At 41.1% G+C, this 9,719-nt stretch overlaps 2 protein-coding genes across 2 annotated transcripts; both read left to right on the forward strand.

Annotated features, from left to right (window-relative positions):
- Positions 1–2,642: 2,642 nt before the first annotated feature.
- LOC147643954 (uncharacterized) lies at positions 2,643–3,653 on the forward strand. The gene is made up of 3 exons (XM_086831676.1): positions 2,643–2,735; positions 2,788–3,105; positions 3,162–3,653. The coding sequence occupies exons 1-3, from the start codon at positions 2,682–2,684 to the stop codon at positions 3,321–3,323; spliced, it is 534 nt and encodes a 177-aa protein (XP_086687802.1). The 5' UTR covers positions 2,643–2,681; the 3' UTR covers positions 3,324–3,653.
- A 1,238-nt stretch (positions 3,654–4,891) lies between these two features.
- Positions 4,892–9,719, forward strand: Achl (La ribonucleoprotein translational regulator Achilles). Its single transcript, XM_020959154.2, is given in 2 exon segments — positions 4,892–6,052; positions 6,054–9,719. Coding segments are annotated over 2 exon segments (2,670 nt in total). The 5' UTR covers positions 4,892–5,857; the 3' UTR covers positions 8,529–9,719.

Genomic DNA, 9,719 nt, shown 5'->3' on the forward strand with positions numbered 1-9,719 from the left:
CTTTGCGATTTACATTTCGAATGCGGCGGCGGCGGCTTAATTAAAAGAGTGCTGCTGTATACAAAAAAAAAAAAAAAAAAAACAAAAATATGCTATATGTAACGCCAATCCTGGAGGTCAACAGAGCGGTCTCCAACCTGTTGCATCTCCATCACCATCACCATCGCCATGGACATCAGAATCGCGGGGCCAGTCGCCGGCGGCGACGATGTCTTCCTGCCTGCACCAACAAATAAATTGTGCTGGCATCAGCCTCTGCCAAGGTCGCTTCCTTAATGAAGTGCCGAAACCTGGGCTCGTTTCGTGGCAGGCACTTGACGTGGAACTGGTTATCCGGGCACCGCTCTCAAGTGGATGCCACCGGCAGGAGATGCAGGTGGTGATTGGAACAACAGAGAGAGAAAAAGGGGAAGTAAAATGTATACAAATTTCTTACTTAAAGCTTAATTATATTTTATTTCGTAGCATAAAGGCTTACGAAGAAAAACTTATATGGAAGTCTTATGTGATAGTTCAAAAAATCTTGTTCAATTATCCCTTGATTTTGTAGTAATATAATTATATATGATAAAATATGTATATAAAAATGATAATATCGAACTAAAACATGTATTGTTTTTCTCGTTTTTCCCTCTGTAAAAAAAGTGAACCGAAGGTTGCACTGCCCTTGCATTGAACCTGTTTTCCTGTCTGGTCTCTGCATCCCGATAAAAGGTTCTGAATTATGTAATATCCAGCTGAAGCCAGGGTTTGTGTGAGTGTTGATTCTCATGACCCACTTTTCTGGCCATACAATTTTGGCTGCCATAAATCCGTTTAGCCGGACACACAGGATATGCACTCATAACTCATCAACAACCGCATAATACAAGGAATTAAAGTTAAGGCATAAAATAGCTGGCTCACTGAACCGTGAGGGGAGGAAACTGATTGCCGATTGTCAGTTATGCAAACTAATGAGCCGAAAAACTGATTACTTGGCAACGTGATTAAAATCACCAAAAAAAAAAATTCCGGAATATTTATTCAAAATGCAATTATGGGCGAGTAAAATAAAATGAGGAAAGCCCTCAAAATTCTCCGTTTGGAGCATATATCTCGACTGATCGGTGCTGACAGCTCTCCGTCGTCTTCCCACTCGAAAAACTCTCTGGGGCGAAGCAGAAATTTTTGCGTAGGCTCAACAGCATAGCGACGCGTGCAAAATGTCAACAGAAGGACAAACTTCAGCTAACAACAATTGCTAATGTGCGCCGATCACAAGCAGATCGACCATAGCTTTACCTATGTATATACCGATGGCCCTGAATTTCTGTTCAGAGAAAAAAAAGTGCAAAAAGCAAATAAACGTTAAATAAAGGCAAATAAGTGCGTGAACAAAAGCCGGCAAGCAACAATGCAGCGAGCATAAGGCTTAAAAATTGGCTTTTAGTGGCAATTTGGCCAAGCAGCCTCCCTTTTTTTGTTTCTGTGACCTACCTCAAGTGTAGCCACTTCCTGGATTATTTTCAGCTTTAGACCAACAATCAAACAAGTTGGATTAATCGATCTTGGCGGAACGGGACACGCCTCTCTGGGCTGTTGGAGGCTGCCGAAAAAAATCAAATCATAATTTTGATTTGTATTAAATAAATCATTTGCCATTTGCGGTTTGTTGTTCGTTATTTCGTGTATTTGTTGCCGAGCTACCAGTCCATAAACAATAAAAACTCTTGATTTCTTATTGTTGTGTGCCAGTGTGTCTCTCACCGCAAGGTTGCAAGATCTCTGTCTTTTTTTCGCTATTCATTTATCTTAAATATATATATATTTTTTTTCTTCTTTTCGGCAAAGCAACATAATTTACTTGTTGGCAAATCAAATTGTAGGGGGAACACTGCGAAATGGTATGGAATGAAATGCTTGTCGTCAATTGGCAAATTAATGAGCGTTTGATGGCCAGTTGACCTTATGTCAAGTATACGCCATGTGGCCGCCGTGTGAGTGGCAGCAACAGCAGCGGCAGCAGCAGCACCTTGTAATTGGATTGCAAACGTTTGTTCTGGTTCTCCTTTCTTGTATAATTTTATCAGTCTGGGTAAACATTTCCAAAACGAACCAGCACGAAAACGTAGTGAGGCGGCAGCTGATGCAACAGCTAGATTTCTCACACTGAGGAGGCCCCCCTCTTTAAAAGGATTATACTTGCCATAATGCACTTTTTTTTGCATGATGATATAACAACACAACAATGCATAACATGCAAAAGTCGAGAGAATGACGCAGCCCGTGCGGTTGATTTCATGCAATATTGCACTTGAACTTGCACTTGACATGCAAATTGCCGATGCGATAACAGCCAATGCAATGAGGATTCCCTCGCTAAATGAGCAGCGTAAACAGACGGATCAGAGGGATCCATTTCAGGCAGAAATAAGTAATTATTTTTAAATGTTATTTATTGATATATGTATATCTAGAATATTCCTATACTAATAAGTAAGTATTTTAACCAATTAAAATCATCAACCGAGTAAAACTATTATATTGATTAATCTTGCCTTTAGATAATAAAACTATTAAAATGTAATTAATGATTGATATACATATATAATATTTAATATATTTAATTTCATAATTTTAGCTTCCGCTTTCAGGCTTTCTCTGAATTAAAAAATTAGTTTTATTTCATCATCCACAATATGAGGTTTATTTTCAAATTTGTTCTTCTGGGAGTGTTTATTATACATCTTAATGTAAGTCGAGAATAAAATAGATTTCTAAAACTATTTCTAAATCAATTCTTAGAGTGCTGTCATTTTCAGATTTACAAACCTAGTCTGTGCGAGCTATAACAAGTCCTGGTTAATATTAAATACCTGTAGGCTAAAGGCCGTAAGCCGGGACAGGGTGACAATGAATTTTAACGGAACAATTGTACAAACTGTCAACAATGTTCATGTCCATTATGAAATACTTAAAAAGGCAAATGGCTTCAAGCCTTGGATCCTAAAAGGTGATGTTGATATATGCCGCTTCTTGCGAAAGAATTATAACCCATTTGCGAAGCTAGTCTTCAATCTTTTTAAGGAATTTACAAATTTTAACAGCACTTGTCCCCTGTTGGTAAGCCTTCATAGTGTACTATATAAATATAATATATCGGCTAAATTGTTTTTCAGGGCCCGCAAATTATAAAAGGATTCTATCTAAGGCCCGAGTTATTAGTTCTTCCGATGCCAACAGGCGAATATAAGTTGACATTGCGATGGTTTTTTGATAACAAGCTTCAGTTTGATACAAATGTCAGTTTTGTTTTCGTAGAGGATATAAGGAAGTCTTAGAACACAAAAAGAAAAATGCAATTGCTTTAGGTTACCTAATTTAAAAAAATTATATACTTTAGGCAATTGTTTAAAAATATGGAGGTAAACTGTATTGAAAACCCTTGAAAAAAGAAATCCTTAGCTGCTTTTAGTTGATCGTGATAATTATAGAAAGGTCAAACTATATTTTAAACAACATTTTGCCGCACAGAAAATCAATTAATAAATCACAGACATACTTTGGAATAGAAACAAAAGTAGATGACCTTGATATGAACCCATTTCAATAAGTTAAGAAATGTTAAGTTCTTGTAAGTTTAAACAATATTAAAGTATCATTACCTCTTGGGATTTGTCTTTAATTTTCTGAAAAAAGTTACCCAATTAATCGCTCCCTTCCGTGCAATATCGATCTATTGGAAGGCGGAACTGACCTGCAATTGATTGATCAGCGTCTCTGGGTTGTCAAGTGTGTAACCCTCAAATAGCAATTTGTTGTCGCTGCTAAAATGCAATTTCCTTCCTGTTTCCCCTCGGAGATAAATAGCTTGCTCTGGACGCTGCTGCCTGGCTGGCTGGCAGTAATTGCGATTGCAATTCCGATTGCAGTTGCAATGATCATTTGCAAATGTGTTTGCGCTTGTTTTTTTTTTCTCGCAAACGAGGTCACTAGACGAAAAGCACTTTCCCAATTTTTCAAACGATCAATGCAAATCGGAAGTGGCTCTCACACATGTGAATATACTAACAGTTGCAATTTAAAAAATTAACAAACACTCAAAAGCTTAACAAACTCACAAGTGCACAAAGCTAATTATTAAAATTTCGGTATTGGTATTGCTAAATGTTGCTCATTTGAATTTATTATTAATTTTAATGCTTCTGAGAAAAGGGAAATTCAGATTTTATACGGTAGGATCTATATGATTCTAATAATAAATAAAGATCTAATAATTTATTTAAAAAGCTTAAACTACACACTAATTAATGTTATCTTGTTCTTCAGTAAATGATAGATTTAATTACACTGAAGTAAGAATTAAAATATTACCTTTTATAAAGAATGCACAAAGATATTTTAGATAAACTCTTAATAAATATTAATAGCATTTATTAATCTAATATTGCAAAAAAAAAAATAACAAAAACATATTATTGTTTGCTGGATATTGTTTAAATAATTATACAATTATATATAATTAAATGGTTTTTGCGTTTAATACCAAATACTATCTAGAAATAACTTTAGTAAGAAAATTTTAAATACGGAATAAATAGCTTGAAAGTGGTTTTCAAATACATACATATTTATCTACTTCAAATTAATATGAAATTTTAATAGTTTTCACAAATAGTTTAGAATAAGTTATACTTTTAGGGCTATAATGTTTCGAAAAGAAGGGTTTTTTAAAGTTTTTAGTGAAATTAAAATAAAATTGTCATTATATGTTGCTTATGTTACTCTAGTGTTGCCAATAACTTGTCGCAGTCGCAGTTGACGTCTCTGCTCGCTGTCTCTCTCTCTCTCTCTCTCTCTCTCTCTGTCTCTCCCTGTCGCTGCTTGCCCCGTGTTGTTGCTATTGGCACGTGTGTGTGTGTGTGTTGTTTGTTGTTATTATCGTGCGTACTTGGACCGCTCAATAACGCTCGCTGGTTGTCGCTGCCTCGGCTGACGTCGCTGCTGCCGGCCGCCTGCCTGCCTGTAAACACGAAAAAAGAGGCAGAAAATAAAAATAAAAAAACACAAAAAAAGCATAAATGGAAACGAAAGCAGAGGGTATTTAACCGACCTCAAATCAATTTGCAATTTCAGTCGATCTCCGCGTTGCAGCGTTGCATGAACTCAATTCAGTCGCGTGCTTGAAACAGAAAGTTCAACTCACCTTACATTTGTTAAATAAATTCATCAAAAGCAATAAAAAAAAGCCTTACGGAAATAGTTAGGAAACGGGCAACAACAACAACCAAAACTGAAGTAGCATTAGCTTGAACTCAAAAATTAAAAAACTCTGAAACACCATCGAAATCGTTAATTGAACTCTTATTGTATTTATCAGCTTTTGCCAAAAAACGGTGTCAAGCGCGGCCTAGAAAAAGATATAAAACTAAAGTCACCCCAAAAAAGAAATTAAATTCCAAGCACGTTGCAGACAAAATTACGCAAACAACCAACTCTATATAAAAAACGGAAAAAACTAAAAAAGAAAAACAACTGGCAGCAAACTGCAGCAGCAACTACGATTTGAACAGCTGACAAACGTTCGATGAACGTTTCGGGTTACACAAATGCAGGCAAAGCTCTTGGCTAACTCCCAATCGAGGTAATACGAGGCGGCTAAGAGCTTTTCCCAGCTCCCAGCTGAACTTGAAAGTGAAAGTGAAGAAAGAGGGGAACCCCCGTGAGAAAAAGAAAGAGATAAAGACCAAGGCTTGAGCCACGTTTTTCGTGTTTTTTTTAAACAATTGCCGCTGTTGCTGGAGTGTTTTCCAAAAACCTCTCAGAGCATCAGTCAAGGTCGTCTGGATAAAAAGTTAAGCTTGTAAATATCAATATGAATAACGCCAAGGATCACGAGCAGGAGCAGGAGCTGGATCAGAAGCAGGAGCACACCCAAAAGCAGGAGGTGTACGAGGTAAAGGCACCACACGCCGGAGCCGAGGGTCACACCTTCCTAGTAAGTCCTGTGGATCCCACACCAATCCTAAAACCCATACTCACCGCTGTGCCTGTGATGAAGCCAAGGGTAATCCCCTCCAGCAATGGAGAAACTCAGAGAGGAGCCTAAAGAGGATGAGGAGGAGCTGCCCTGTTGCAGTTCCCAGGCTGTGGTGCCACTCTCCTCATCGCTGCCCTGCAAGTTGCTACGCTTTCATGCCAAGCGATCAGCTCAGGCTTTGCTCCATCAAATGGAATCCCTAGACTCTCAGCTGGGCAGCAGCAATGGCAGCTCCTCGGAGGACACTTCCCCGAGTGCACCACCCATGTCGCCCACAGATCAACAGCTAGTGGACGTGGGCATGGGCTCATCCATCGGCGATTCCGAGGAGTCCTCGGAGGAGGGAGACGAACTCAAGCCCCTGGCTGTGGACAATCACATAATGCATGACGTGGATCTGAACGAGCGCCAGAACTCACCTCCAGCGGTGCTGAGCGAGGCCAACTTGGAGAAGTTCCGCAAGCACCAGATGGACAACATCTATCTGCATCCCAACTTCAGTCTGGATGCCTCGCCGCCGCCAGCTGTGGCGCCCGCCAACTCACCTGTGCTGGAGGCCAAGCGGACGCATCGCTCGTTCCTTGCCCTCAAGAAGGAAAAGGAGGAGGAGCAACCCAAAGAGCTGGAGCATCATCATCAGCCAGAGATGGACCTGGCTAGTCCCCAGGGTGCCAACGAGATTGACAGCCTGGATCCATCGCTAATTCCCAGTGAGGAACTTGCTGCCGAGATCACCGAAGCTGTGGAGTTCTATTTCTCCAACGAGAGTATCCTTAAGGACGCTTTCCTCCTGAAGCATGTTAGGCGGAACAAGGAGGGCTTCGTTAGTCTCAAACTAGTGTCCAGCTTCAAGAGAGTTCGTCAACTTACACGGGAGTGGAAGGTTGTGGGCGATGCAGTGCGTCGCAAGTCCCGCAAGATCGAGCTCAATGATGTGGGAACCAAGGTGCGAAGGATTGATCCGTTGCCCAGTTTCGATGAGACCATGCCCTCGCGTACAATTGTGGCCTGTGATCTGCCCATGGATAAGTTGACCATTGAAAAGGTCTCGGATCTGTTCTCCCGCTGTGGGGAGATTGCTCTCATCCGCATCCTGAAACCAGGAATGGCCATACCCGTGGATGTGCGTCAGTTCATGAACAAGTATCCCGAGCTGCAGCAGAAGGAATGCGCCTTGGTGGAGTACCTGGAGTCCTCGTCAGCTCGAGAGGCTCTACATCTGAGTGGACCCTTTCAGGTGTACGAGATGGTGGCGCCCAAAAAGAAGACCGGCAAGAAGGCGGCCGTCATCCAGATTGCCGCTCCGGTGGCTCGCATGGTGGAGAACTATCGCTACTACAATGATGCCAGCTATGAGAGGAGTCGCGGTGGCAGCTTCTCCGGCCATGAGACCGTTCCGGATCTACGCTTCAAGCTGAAGAGGAACAACTCGGATTTCCAGCCGAGCTACTATCAGCAACAGATGGCGCCCAACTACCATGCCATGCCCTATCAGCCGCAGCATCAGCAGCAACACTTCCAGCCAAGGGGCAGCATTGGATCCGGTGGCATCCAGAACCAGGATGCCCCCGGTTTTTTCGGCTATGGTCCCAGGCGTTACAGCAACACGTCAACGATCTCCGCCAACACGGCGGCTGCCTTGGCCGAATGCTCTCCTACGTCTGCTGCTGCAGTTGCTTCCCATTCTGGAGGTAATCCCATTAGTAATCTACAGAGGCGTCTGTCCAACTGCTCCGAGCAGAATTACACACCCGAGGGAAATGCTTCCATGTCGAGGAGAGCCAGTAACTGTTCGGTAACCGATACAGGAGCTCCTCAGCGAAGGGACTCCAATTGTTCGGAGAGTTGTCCTTGCTCGCGACGCGTCTCCGACTTTGGACAGACACCAGCTGAGAGCAGTTTCCGGAAGACCTCGGTGTGCTCCAATGGCAGTTGTCCCGGCAACCAGGCCCAGCAGGAGCGTCGCTTTTCCAATGGATCCATGCAGTTCGAAAGGACCTTTTCGAATGCCAGTGAGAACGGTGGCTTCTATCGTCGTCCTTCGAATGATTTCAATATCGAGAGGGAACCCATCCAGACGGATCAGATGGTGGGCGGTGGCGGTGGTGGCTACCAGGTGTGGCCCCGCAGGTACTCCAATAACTTCCAGCAGCTGAGCAACAAACTGGCGGCCTACGACAATGCCCAGTATATTGGCGGCAGGCGCATTTCCACGGACTCGGGTTACGATCGTCGGTATTCCTTTGGGTCGGAGTTTGAAGGATCTCCTCGCTCACGCACTGGAAGCTTCCTGAACAACTACAAGCATGGAGGAGGAACCGATGTGTACGATGGACAGCCTAGATCTCGGACTGGCAGCTTCCTCGATGGCTCACCTCGCTCCCGATCGGGATCCTTTGCCCAACGGGCGGCCGAGAGCCTGGTGCGCACTCCCATGGGTCCGGATGGGAGCAAGGGATTTGGCCAGCGGGCCAGGAAGTTTGGCCAGGCCATATCACCTGTCTAGAAGAGAAGAATGTAGAATTTTGTTGATTAATTTTAGGGGAATGATAAAACATAAACTGTTATAGAACTCCGTTTAGTGCGGGTAATTGTATGTGAAATTAATGGCTGTACACTGTGATGCTGTCCAACTTGTTAAATGTCCCACAAAAAATACACACACACATATGTACACCCCTAGACCAACTTAGGTTAGGAACAGAGAAACTTATATTATCAATGAATTTTACGATTAGGTTTTGTCAGGGTAATGTGGAACCTTGCCTGCCCATTAAAATATATATTTTACTTAAGCATTTTAATATGCAACATAACTACAACAATCACTGCCAATAGTTTAAGTTTAAAGAAAATTTATGAAATCACTTATTAATTGGCTTGGTAGACGCATAAGATACAACTTAACTAATCAGAGTAATCAATATATATGATTGACCATTAACCAGTTGATAGTTTGTAGGTTTTATTAATCACTATTGTTATTATTATTATTAAACAACAATTACTAGAAGTAGAGAACGGGCCCAACTATATTCACAAAGTCTCACATGACTTCTAGATTTTCTATTATAGCTGCGTATATCCTTATGATAATCCACTGCTGACTTATATGCAGATTTATTGATGTTTTTATTGCCAATAAAAGATCGCAGTTGGCGTTCAATTAGGTTAGAGAAATATATAGGATAGTCAGAAACCCATAAATAAAACGGCTGCCATAAAATTCAGATATATAGAAACGTGGCCATAGTTACCAGATGCAAAATAATACGGATGTAATTGGGAGAAGGTGTGCCAGGGATCCAAGTAAAAATTTAATTAGAGTCTCAGGTCATTAGATTTAACATTACCCAGGTTCCACATTATCTTCACAATCCCGAAAATCGTAATTTTCCCCAACTTTTTCGTTTTTATTTTTTATGTTTATTATTTCAACACACCTTTTATTTTTCAATTAAACGTATAATTAGCTTAATGATTACAAACATTTAGATTTAGGAAACTTGGTTGTCCTTCGATTGGAGGAAACAGCAAAACGGAATACTACAGGAGAGAATAAAAATATTTTTCATTTTTAGCTTTTAATTTTTAATTTTCTACAGAAGCATTAATCTGTTAATTAATGTTTACCCAAAATGCAATAAATTATATATTATGCATGTTAACCATAAATAAACCTATTACAAAAAAAAAA

The sequence above is a fragment of the Drosophila serrata genome, unplaced genomic scaffold, assembly GCF_035046125.1.
Source record: "Drosophila serrata isolate PLE 108 unplaced genomic scaffold, ASM3504612v1 contig_240, whole genome shotgun sequence".
In the NCBI taxonomy this organism is placed as follows: domain Eukaryota; kingdom Metazoa; phylum Arthropoda; class Insecta; order Diptera; family Drosophilidae; genus Drosophila; species Drosophila serrata.

Excerpts from the sequence above, each read along its gene's own strand:
- LOC147643954 (XM_086831676.1), top strand. The coding sequence starts at position 2,682 with ATGAGGTTTATTTTCAAATTTGTTCTTCTGGGAGTGTTTATTATACAT. Across the intron at positions 2,736-2,787 it reads TGTTTATTATACATCTTAAT|AGTGCTGTCATTTTCAGATT; the intron begins GTAAGTCGAGAA and ends ATCAATTCTTAG. Across the intron at positions 3,106-3,161 it reads ACAGCACTTGTCCCCTGTTG|GGCCCGCAAATTATAAAAGG; the intron begins GTAAGCCTTCAT and ends ATTGTTTTTCAG.